Source organism: Melanerpes formicivorus, unplaced genomic scaffold, assembly GCF_026170545.1.
Source record: "Melanerpes formicivorus ecotype bairdi unplaced genomic scaffold, bMelFor1.0.p_v2 SCAF_27, whole genome shotgun sequence".
Taxonomy (NCBI): Eukaryota; Metazoa; Chordata; class Aves; order Piciformes; family Picidae; genus Melanerpes; species Melanerpes formicivorus.
This window is the reverse complement of record NW_027142379.1, coordinates 8,628,180-8,640,476: the sequence shown is the minus strand read 5'-3', so window position 1 is coordinate 8,640,476 and position 12,297 is coordinate 8,628,180. Positions and strand designations below refer to the sequence as shown.

Sequence of the window (12,297 nt, the reverse complement as noted above, 5' to 3'; positions counted from 1 at the left end):
CTTTGCATCTCTATAAGCAGTTTGACTTAGCCTATATCCAGGACAATTTACATAGCATATTGTGGGGTTTCATGTATTTTGAAGGGGCCTAGGCTTGAGGTGTCATAGAATTATGGAAGGAATGTCTGAAGATCATCTAGTCCAACCCCCATGCTAGAGCAGGATCGTAGAATCATAGAATCAATAAGGTTGGAAAAGACCTCAAAGATCATTGAGCCCAACCTATCCCCCAGCACCTCATGACTGCTAAACCATGGCAGCAAGTGCCACGTCCGATCCCCTCTTGAACACCTTTGGGGATGGTGACTCCACCACCTCCCTGGGCAGCACATTCCAGCTGGAGTAAATCACCCAGGAACACATCCAGGTGGGTTTTGAATGTCTCCAGAGGAGACTCCACCTCTCTGGGCAGGAAGTCTGTTGCAGTTAGGTTAGGTTGTTGCAGTTAGTTGTTAGGTGTTCAGGAGGAGACTTGATGGGGGGCTTGGTGCCATGGGTTAGCTGTTTGGGTGGGTTGGATTGGTTGATGGGTTGGACACGATGATCTTGAAGGTCTCTTCCAACTTGGTTTGGTTTATTCTAAATAAAGTTTATTCTAAATAAAGTATTCTGCCACCCTCAAAGTGCAGAACATTCTGTTTATGTTTACATGGAACCTCCTGTGCTCCGGTTTGTGTCCATTGCCTCTTGTACTGTCGCTGGACACCACTGGGAAGCCTGGCTTTGTCCTCCTGATGTGTCAGTAAAACGTCCTGGCAGTGAGATTCAAGTAGGACAGGGTAGAGAAGGGAGTTGTGTGGCAGCACTCCTATTCAAAACCAGTCATTTCCACCTTGAGTTCAAGCCAGAAATCTATGCTGTAGCTTAATTGGAAAGGGCAAGTGATGAAAAAGCAGGAATGTGGTTAAATTTAGGGAGGAGATCACAGTATATTTTTTTCCTGCCTCTTTTTCATTATGATTAGAGAAAGACAGGGCATTAGTGAGGGATGCTTGTATTACTACAAAATGTTAATTTCATAGTTAAGCAATTGAATGTGATATTATCATCATCATCATCAACATGTTCTATCTGACCTGTGCCCCACTATTGACAGTTCTCCAGAAACAGCCTAAGCTATCTTCACTTGACTCAAACATAGCTACACATGTTGTTCAAGCTTTTTAAGAAACTGAAGATTCAAGATAATTCAACAAGTTAAGATGCTACCTGGATTTGCTACTGAAAACATTTTTTGCCTGCGTTTCCATTTCTACAGGTTTTCAGGTAACATCTCCCCCCCCCTTCTCTGCCCTGGGGAGGCTGCATCTGGAGTGTTGTGTCCAGTTCTGGGCCCCTCAGTTCAGGAAGGACCTCAGGGAAATGCTTAAAAGACTCCAGCGTAGAGCCACAAAAATTATTAGGGGAGTGGAACATCTTCCTTATGAGGAGAGCCTGAGGGAGCTGAGGCTCTTTAGCTTGGAGAAGAGGAGACTGAGAGGTGACCTCATTCATGTTTATAAATATGTAAAGGGTGAGTGCCAAGAGGATGGAGCCAGGCTCTGCTGGGTGATGCCCAATGACAGGACAAGGAGCAATGGTCAAAGCTGAGGCATAGGAAGTTCCCTGGAAACATGAGGAAAGGTCTTTTCCCTGTGAGGCTGATAGAACACTGGAACAGGCTGCCCAGGGGAGTTGTGGAGTCTCCCTCTCTGGAGATATTCAAAGCCTGCCTGGATGCATTCCAGTGTAACCTGGTGTAGGTGATCCTGCTCTGGCAGGGGAGGTTGGGCTGGATGATCTTTTGAGGTCCTTTCCTGCCCCTAACATTGTGTTATTCTGTGATCATGCATACAGTGTCCCAGATCGTATTGAAGGTAAAGTTAGAGGTCCATACTGGACAGTGAGTGGCTCAGAATGGTAGCTTCTGTACAGTGTTCATGAAATACACTTCAGTATTTTTGCCTGTGAGACTATTCACTATGGGGTTTTTTTAGCTGTATGTGATGTGGTTGCTTTGGTTTTCTTGTAGAGTGTTTTTAAATATATATTATTTTTTTCCCTTTAAAGAAAGAGAAAAGAACAAAGGAAAGCATGTGGACAGCTAAAGACTGCTTTAGGCCATTTGTCTTACTGACTGCAGGGGAATTACTGGCATGGCACCAGCGCCCTTCTCAGCCACTTTCAGCCTTGGCAAATTCCCCCTAGACTGTTAGGGTAAGGTTTGCATTAGCTCTGTGTAATAAACAGGTATCAGAGGGCTTGCAAAGGTAGATTTATCTTGGCTGCTGAAGGTGGGTTCATACTAGACAAATGAAGGGAAATAGCTGAAAATTTTGAATGCCTTGAGGGAAATCATCAAAAGAAAGGTTCTGTTTTCTGTCATGGGTATCTTAAAATTCTCCACTCAGCCAAACTATTGATTTCTTTGGCCTGTTCATAATCAGGGAAGCGTTAGGATGGAAAAGCTCACGAGAGAAAGAGCGAGAGTGTTTGCCCTTCTGCTCCAAGACCCGAGAGAGGAGGGGTCAGTTCCCAGCTTTGCAGCAGATTTTGTGTGTGAGTAGCAAGTCTGTTACAGCTATTCCAGTACCTCCAATTGATCCAGGCACCCGCAGAATTTGATGAAGTTTCCACCACGTTAGCATTTAATTTGAGCACCATCCACCTGTCTGATTTAGTACATCCGAAACCCTGCTAGGCAACTCCTGCTCTTTAGCATCCAAGTATGTTTCAAAACCTGGTTTATACCTCCCAGGGGTTTTTGGTGGGGAAATGTCAGAGCTAGGCAACAAGGACCAGGCAACAGTACTGTGCTAGTGAAGCTTAGCTTGGATATCAGCTTGCAGGGGGATGCTTTTTGGAAGTGCAAGTTGCTGTCTCGCATCTCCCCCTGTACTCACCACTGCTTAGGCCACACCTTGAGTCCTGTGTCCAGTTCTGGGCCCCTCAGTTTAAGAAAGATGTTGAGTTGCTGGAAGGTGTCCAGAGAAGGACAACAAAGCTGGGGAGGGGTTTGGAGCACAAGCCTTACGAGGAGAGGCTGAAGGAGCTGGGCGTGTTCAGCCTGGAGAAGAGGAGGCTCAGGGGTGACCTTGTTGCTCTCTACAACTACCTGAAGGGAGGTTGTCGCCAGGAGGGGGTTGGTCTCTTCTCCCAGGCAACCAGCACCAGAACAAGAGGACACAGTCTCAAGCTGTGCCAGGGGAGGTTTAGGCTGGATGTTAGGAAGAAGTTCTTCATAGAAAGAGAGATTGGGTGGAGTCACCATCACTGGAGGTGTTTAGGAAGAGACTGGATGGGATGCTTGGTGCCATGGTTTAGTTGATTAGATGGTGTTGTATGATAGGTTGGATTCGATGACCTTGAAGGTCTCTTCCAACCTGGTCTGGTCTGGTCTGGTCTATTCTATTCTATTCCATTCCATTCCATTCCATTCTATTCCATCTCCATTTGCAGCTGAGTGATCCTTTCCCAAACATCCCAAAGCAGGCACAGTCAATTGATGATTAACAGCATGCCAGCTGATTTTCTAGGATTTAAGCTGAAATTCTGAACCCCCACCCAAGCATTTTCTTTCTTCAGGCACTCCCAGTCTGTACCTTTCTTTCTAAATGCCAGGTTGTGATCATTTCACACGCTGCTGTTTCTGTCACATTTCCACATTAAAATACACCCTCTTTGTCCTTGGCTGCTAAGTACAATACTGGATTTGACTGTTGCAAAACATAGCTAAGGTAGAAAAATTGTCTGGATACTTGTTTTGTGAAGGTGAGGAACAGGATATTGCCAACATGAAACCATAAACTGGTGATAGTTTAGATTTATAAAGCTAGAAAAGGCATGAATTTCAGACAGTATTTATCATGCATGTATTAGGAAAGGCAAATAGTTTCTGCAGTGTGTGATGCAATTAAAATGAAACAAAAGCTGGTGCAGAGTTGAGAATTGATGGATTGATGGTTTATTTCACAAGCTCATGGCTTGATAGGACTGTAGGAAGTCCCTGCCCCATCCTGTTATTGGACACTCCTTTGCCATCTCAGCTGTGCTGACTCCTGTCCTTCTGAAGCCATTCTGCAAACTGCATCAGGGGCTGATCTGAGCTGCAGCAGAGTTTGGGGGAATAAAACAGTGCTCTTGACTTTAAACTTGCATTAGTTGGCAAGCCCAGCTTCCCACAGGGGCTCCAAACCGTCTGTGGGCTCAGGCTGCAGGGTGCCTCCAGTGACATGGGGCAGCAGTTGAGCTGGGAACATGTTGAGCTGCTCTTGTCCCCACAGGCTTCCCCTGTTGCCAGCCCTGGACGAGGGCAGTGATGCTTTGGCATGTTCAGCTTGTGAAACCATGTGGGGATCTGTCACTGAAAGCATTTCTGGTCTGAAGGGCAAGGTTTGGAGAGGCTTCCCAGGCAGGCTTGTGACCCTGCAAAGGGGACTGTGATAAATGTGTCTGGAGTGTTGGGCAGAAGCATGCTGGCTGCAGCTTGACTCCCTTTCTGTAGTGCTTACAGCACTGTAGTCTAGATAAGCCTCAGCAGTGCTGGAAATCTGTGTTTATGTCAACCCATGAATCATGTTTTACATATCTCACTGAGATTAGTTTATAGAAACACACTGTGTAACTTGTTCCAGTTGAAACCTTCACCAGATCCACCTGACTTACCTCTTGCTGAAAACCAGCAGGAGAAAGGGTAGCTCTTTCCTTACTGGTTTGCCTTGGATTTGGGAGGGTTTTTCAGCCTTGCCACATTCTCTGGTCATTTTATTACATGGGGTCAGGCAACCAGCAACAGAACAGGAGGACACAGTCTCAAGATGTGCAGGGGAAAGTTTAGGCTTGATCTTAGAAGTTCTTCACAGAAAGATTGCCTATTGGAATGTGCTGCCCAGGGAGGTGGTGGGGTCAACATCCCTGGAGGCGTTTAAGAAGAGACTGGATGAGGCATTTAGTGCCATGGTCTAGTTGGTTAGTTAGGGTTGGGTGATCAATTGGGCTTGATGATCTCGGAGGTCTCTTCCAACCTGGTTGCTTCTGTGTGATCACTTGCTTCAGCTAAGATTTCTTTTTGCTCTCTCTTGTCTGACAGGCCTAGAAGATGTTGTAGCAATAATGATTCCTGAACCCAAAGGAAAAGAGATAGTGAGCCTCCTGGAGAGGAACATTACTGTGATGATGTACATCACCATCGGGACACGCAACCTGCAGAAGTACGTCAGCCGGACCTCTGTGGTGTTTGTCTCCATCTCCTTCATCGTGCTGATGATCATCTCCCTGGCGTGGTTGGTCTTCTACTACATCCAGCGATTCCGCTACGCCAATGCCAGGGACAGAAATCAGGTGAGCAGCGCTGGAATGGCTCTTTGTGTGCCCCAGAATAAATCACCAGGGGAATCGGCTTGAAAGTGAAAGTCGAGTGTGAGGGGTTGAATTTACCCCCCCCAGCTGAAACTGCCAGAGCAGCTCAGTTGGAAAGCAGCTGAAGCTATATTTAAAAGCACAACTGCAAGCTAGAAGTATGAAATGCAATGAGTATGTGGAAAGTACACAATATTAACATGTATTTACAACTTATAAACTGCACAAGAACACCCCCCCTGGACAAACCCAGGGGGTTACCAACAGCTTCCCCCTTTCCCCATCCCAGACAAGGGAAAAAGAGGAGAAAAGCAGGGAGTAGCTTCTCTAGTACTTAGCCACAATAAGAACGCAGCCAAGGTCAGCAACAGCCAAGCAAAAGCACCAGCTGGCATCTGCTAGAGCAAAGCCAAAAAGAGAGAGTTAATTTATACAACTATGTTAGTTATCAGACCTACAAGATTATTTAGACCTTAGCATTATTTTCCCTTTAACATCCATTGGTAATTTATTTACATCATTGGAGGTGTTTAGGAGGAGACTTGATGGGGTGCTTGGTGCCATGGTTTAGTTGGTTAGATGGTGGTTTAATGATGGGTTGGACTCGATGATCTCAAGGGTCTCTTCCAACCTGGTCTGGTCTGGTCTAGTCCTGTTCTGTTCTGTTCTGTTCTATTCTGTTCTATTCTGTTCTATTCTATTCTATTCTATTCTATTCTATATCACAGGGATTAGGTAGCAAAGTGTAGGGAGCTGGCTGGCTGGAGGTGCAGCATGTCCCTTATAGCAAGTATTGTATTCTATATATTTGTATAAATATACTCTCTCTCTATATATATATATATTAAAAACCATGGGGGTTCTCCATGAAAACACACAAGAAAGGCAGAAAATTGATCATCTTTGGTGATGTGACTAAAACATAGTGAGCAACATGAGTATCTGTGTGAAATGAGTGTTCATGATAAGTGAAGAAGAAATAAAAGAACAAGGAGTGTTTTCATTTTAAATACTGCTTCTGAAGGATTTTGTGCTTGAAAGGCACCATTCATTTGACAATGATGACTGAACAAATAAGTGCTGTAGTGATAGCCACCAATATTGTTAAACCATTGCTTTTGGTTTTGGCAACTTTTCCAAACCCCCTGAAAGAGATCCAAAACCTACAGAGCTGGAGAGGAGTCAGCAGCAGTGGGAACGAGCCCTTGGTCCTAAGGCCCTCTGTATTTACCAAGCAGCATGCATCTTTATGGTAGTTCAGCAATGAATAATAATAGCAGTGATAATAATAAATTTAATCTTTTCTTGTCTGGATGCCACTATCTTGGCATCAGCAGAATTGTGAAGCTGAGGCTTCTACATTTCATTCTAATGGTACAGCAGAAAATGTTATCACTGTATGAAATCTGAGAGGATAACCATTTTACTGCAGGGACAGAATGCACTGTGAATCAGAGATGTTTCTGGACCCTTAATAGATGACTGTTGAGGCAGGAGGAGGGTTGTCTTGCTTGCTCTGCAGAAAAGGTAAAACTGAGAGTGTTAATAATCATCTTGTAGAGCAAAGTGCTGCTGCACACCCTGTAATGTATGCTGGAGGATCCCTCACCCTCCTCCTTTGAAATTCAGGCATCCTCTGAGATAGAGAGCAGCTGCTCTGTATTTACAGACAGAGAGAATATATTTTCCTTTTAACTATACAGTATGAATTTTTTTGGATAGCAAGAAGGAGACTATCCCAGCTGGAACTGGAACATCACTGGCAGCAGATTCACTGTGATAATTTTGAGCTGCTTTGGCTGCAGGAGCACATGTGTGCCTAATTTATGTGTGTGAGTACCGTAAGCGTGCTCTCAATCAAGTAATTACACAGGCAGACTAGCAGTGTAAATAGCCACCCATAAACATGGAACCCAGCAAAACAAGAAGCTCATTCAGGTAATGTGCTGTCATTTGGAGTCAGTAGGTTTAGAGAATCAGAGAATTGTTTGGGTTGGGGAAAGACCTCTCAAATCATCAAGTCCGACCACTGACCTTAACACCACCATGGTCGTTAAAACTTGTCCCAAAGTGCCATGTCCACACAGTTCTTAGAATCATAGAATGGGTTGGGTTGGAAGGGGACCTTCAAGATCATCTAGTTCCACCCCACCCTGCTGTAGTCAGCAACATCGTCCACTAGGCTACATTGCTCAAGGCCTCATCCACCCTGGCCATGAACACTTCCAGGGAGAAGGCATCCACAACTTCCCCGGGCAACCTGTTCCATTGTCTGACCTTGGTGTCCGCAGGTACCAACATAACTTTATTTGCCAAGAGTAAGATGTGTAGCTTTGCTTGTGGGTCCATGATTCAAGTGCTTGGACACTACCAGAGTGAGTAGGTTGAAGATAGAGGTGTCATAGAATCATTAAGATTGGAAAAGACTTCTGAAATCAGCAAGTCCAGCCATCAACCCAACACCAGCACTGGTTAGGCCACACCTTGAGTCCTGAGTCCAGTCCTGGGCCCCTCAGCTTAGGAAAGATGTTGACTTGCTGGAAGGTGTCCAGAGAAGGGCAACAAAGCTGGGGAGGGGTTTGGAGCACAGCCCTGTGAGGAGAGGCTGAGGGAGCCTGGAGAAGAGGAGGCTCAGGGGAGACCTTATTGGTTTCCCCAGCTACCTGAAGGGAAGTTGTAGCTAGGTGGGGGGTGGTCTCTTCTCCCAGGCTAGCAGCACCAGAGCAAGGAGACACAGTCTCAAGCTGTGCCAGGCTGGAGGTGAGGAGAAAGTTCTTCACAGAAAGAGAGATTGGCTATTGAAATGTGCTAGCCAGGGAGGTGGTGGAATCACCACCACTGGAGTTGTTTAGGGAGAGACTGGATGGGGTGCTTGGTTGCCATGGTTTAGCTGATTAGATGGTGTTGGATGATAGGTTGGACTCGATGATCTCAAAGGTCTTTTCCAACCTGGTTATTTCTATTTCTATTTCTATTTCTATTTCTATTTCTATTTCTATTTCTATTTCTATTTCTATTTCTATTTCTATTTCTATTTCTATTTCTATTTCTATTTCTATTTCTATTCTACCACCATGGCCACTAAACCATGTCCCAAAGTGCCACGTCTACAGATTTTTTTGAACACCTCCAGGGACACTGACTCTACCACCTCTCTGGGTAACCTGTTCCAATGCCTAGCCACTCTTTTCATAAAGATTTTTTTCCTAATGTCCAGTCTAAACCTCCTGTGGCACATTTCCTCTCATCCTGTCACATGATAGTAGAGCAGGCTAGGTTGAAGAACAGAATATGTTCCAGCAGATTTCCTTTTCAGTGTTTCCTTTCCAAAATGAGAATGAGACTTAACGTGTGCACAAGCATTTGTCCTGGGAGAGATTCCTGTTCTCTCAAATTGTCCTCATTTGCATGTAAGTCATGAACTTGTCTATTTAAGAGAGAGAAGAGAGAGCAAATAGGAAAACAAGCAGATCAAAGATGTGCATGAGTCTTTAATCTTGTCCTTTCCTCTTGAAGAATGCGCACAAAAGGAACGGAGACATTTCATTAGTTTAAGTAATAACGATGATAAAAAGGATTCACAGGTAATTCCTGGAGCGGGACATAATAGCTCTTGTCTTGCTGTATGCTATCAGTCAGTCTTTGATTTACTTTAAAGAAACAAATAGGTGGCAAGAAGTGTTTCCAGCTCTCTTCTGATCCCTTTGTTTAAGTGAGAAAAATATATGACAGAAAAGATGTTGTCTAACCGGATGATACTCCCTCACATGCAATAATTAGTAATGCTGGAGAGCTCATATGGAAATCTCCTGTGATAGGCAAAGTCGTTTTCACCTCTTTATAGCCAGATCTGAAATTGCTCTCTGCTTTCAGTATTGCATGCATTTTTGTCAGTCTTCCATGTCTTTCCAATCCAATAAGCTTACTCTCTAATTCAGTGATTTTAATTGAATCTGAAGAACAAAGTGGTAATTTAGTAATCGTCTCTGTATGGTGATTAGGTCTCAATTTACAAACTACTTCCAGCTTCCTTTCATTCCTGGCTTCATGCTCTCACCCCCTCCAGCTGGAAACCCTTCCCACTGACAGGCCCCTCTGAACTCCAGCACAGGCAGTGTTCCCAGCCTGAGAAGTTGAATGTCTTCTGAGTCACCAAAGCTCTGTAGTCTCTCCCTCCTGTCCAACAGCACACGGCTGGAAATACAGATGGGGAGGGGAAATGAAGAGGGGAGTTGAAGTCATTTATTGCTGGCAATTTGGGATGCATGGTATCATGAACTGTTCTAAAGTTGACAAGAAAACTTCAGAGTAGGTTTTGCTGCATGAAACTGTACGAGAAAGGCATGAAAAAATGGAGAGAGCCCAGAGGAGGTTCACCAGTATGGTCTTGGGACAGAGCACATGCCATCTGAGGAGAGGCAGAGGGAGCTTGACTTGCTGAGCACAAGAGGAGGAAGGGGTCTGCTTGCAGCCTGCAGCTCCATAGCAAGTGGTTGGAGAGGAGGCAGAATTAGCCTCTTCTTGGAGGTGCACAGAGAAAGGACAAGGGTAATGGTCACAAAGGACAATAAGAGACATTCCATTTCTATATTACAACAAAAAAAAAGGCAGTGAGAATGGTTAAGCACTGGAACAAATTATCCACAGAGGTTGTGAAATCTCCCTTCCCAGAGAGATTGAAGGCTTGACTGGACACAGCTCTGACTTTGAAGTCGCCCCAGCCTTGACCTCTCAAAGTCTTTCCCAGCCTGTCAGTCTGTCTCCATATCGCCTCCTTGTTGGGTTAGCACAAGTGAGCAGCCAAGTCCTTGAAGCAGTGATACAGACACAAGCTCAGCAGCACAGAGTGCAGAGGTCACTTTGTTCACCGGTGATTCTATGAGCTGCCCCATCATATTCTCAGCCTCTTGCAAGAGGCAGGCATCTCCATCTCCAGCATCTGAGAACAGCGTGGATTGTGGCAGGCTGTTATTACATACTTTAATCCTGAGTGGCTGTGACCCTGCCAGTGTGGTAACAGTGTTTTGGAAATATGGGAGAACAGTCAGAAACATCATGTGGTAAGCAATTTGTGGTTCACTGGAGGGAAAGACAGGCAAAGAACCAGCAAATGGTTATATATGGACAGGACTGTGGAGTGCTTTACCTGTGAGAAGCTGCAGATGCTTTCAGCCCATTTTTATACCTTGCATGGTTCCTATAAAGTAGGCAACTCTGTATTGCAGGAAAAGAGAACAGCAGAGAAGATTATTCATAGGGTTTGTGGTTAACAAATAGGTCACTTTCAGCACCTGCATCTTGCTGAAGATCGTGAACTAGTTCTGGAATAACATAAGAATAAAGACCTTCTGAACCTTAAGGCCAGTGTTTACTCTGCTTACCAGCCCAGGCCTCAATTAATAGTGTGTTTTTAACAAGTGTCATTTAAAAAAGAGTAGGGAGAAATGGGATGCTTGAATATTGGACATTACTGCTCTCTGGAGTGGTGAAGGTGGTGTAGTGTAGCATCACGACAGGCTCAATGTGGTCTCCACTGGATCTCTATTAGAGTAGCTTGGCCTCAGTGGCCACGGGTTACCAGTAAGCCTAGAAGACCGACTTGTGCCCTTGTGAATAACAGTGTGACTGACCTCATCTGTTTGTATTTATACAGCACTGTCCTGTTTCATGTGCAGTCACTCCAGATTATTAAGAAGCCTAGGGAGAAAAGGTGATGATTTCTGCATGGAGAGAGATCTTTTGCTTAAGAGCAAATTTTGTGTTACAGCGCCGGCTCGGAGATGCTGCAAAGAAAGCAATCAGCAAGCTACAAGTCAGAACAATCAGGAAAGGTGATAAGGTAATTTTTCAAATTGCTCATTACCAAATGAAACTCTGTGCTGAGGATTCCTTCAGACCACTGGGACAGTGAAGCAGAACAGAAATGGCAATTGCTTATTTAGCCACTCTGTGTCCTGCAGGCGGGGGTGGAATACTGATAAGCAATTTGCAGATGGAATGGGGTAGAGAGGAGGAGAAGGTGATTCTGTGCAGATGCAGAAAATCCTGAAAGTGAAAACATGCTAACTAGATCTGCATGCTTCCTGGGGCAAGTTTCCAGCTGGAAACGCGTTGGAAAATCTGACTTGCTTGTCTTGAAATGCATTACTGGATTGGAAGCACGCATCAGCGACTGTTTCACTTTGTCCCATAGGCTCTTGCATGAAGAGATTAGCTGACAAAATCAGAAAATGAAAATGATGAATGTTCTCTTTCCTGTAGGAAACTGAGCCAGACTTTGATAACTGTGCTGTATGTATTGAAGGCTACAAACCCAATGATGTTGTCAGAATTTTGCCTTGCAGGTAAGTTGAAGGTTGAAGGTGGTTTTAGCTCTGGTAGTCTTTCTACATCAAGGCAGGCTTTGTTTTCATGATATCAAACTGATGAGGTTAGCTGAGAGCTTAGGGAGGGAAGGATGAGTTTGTCATTTTGATTTATGCAGAATCTGTTGGTAAAGATACCTGAAATGTCTCTTCATCCAGCTTGAAGTGAGAAGGTGCTGAGAGCCTGACTTCAGCATGGCAGTCAGAAATTTTGTCTGGTTTGGACCTATTACAGGAATTTTCCTCATTCCTCAAACAAATGCCTTTGAAGAATTTGCCCCTGACTTCAAGGTGAGCCCAGGGCACAGCATCCAGGGATAGAGGAGTCTCCTGCTCCCCATGGAGCTGCTTCTGTTGCTGTCCTGGGCCATGTCCAGGCACTGTGAAAGAGATGGCCTCTATCAAAAAAATCCCCAGCCATAAAAAGAGATATGCTGAGCAGAAACAAGGGAATGTGACAAAGGCCACCTTATCTACTTCTGCCGTGAAAATACTCTCAGGCAAGTGGAATGTGGAGGTGACAAGAGAGCTTTTGAGCTTTTTCTTTCTCTTTTCTTCCCCTGTGTGAACATGCCCTGTGCAGCACATACAGTCG

At 44.8% G+C, this 12,297-nt stretch overlaps 1 protein-coding gene across 1 annotated transcript in view; it reads left to right on the top strand.

Annotated features, from left to right (window-relative positions):
* The window catches only part of RNF150 (ring finger protein 150), a 151,717-nt gene that overhangs the window by 86,342 nt on the left and 53,078 nt on the right, over positions 1-12,297 (top strand). Inside the window, exons 2-4 of the mRNA XM_068154041.1 lie at positions 5,069-5,319; positions 11,105-11,176; positions 11,599-11,681. Coding sequence (XP_068010142.1) covers positions 5,069-5,319; positions 11,105-11,176; positions 11,599-11,681 — 406 coding nt within the window. The remainder of the gene's footprint in view (positions 1-5,068; positions 5,320-11,104; positions 11,177-11,598; positions 11,682-12,297) is intronic.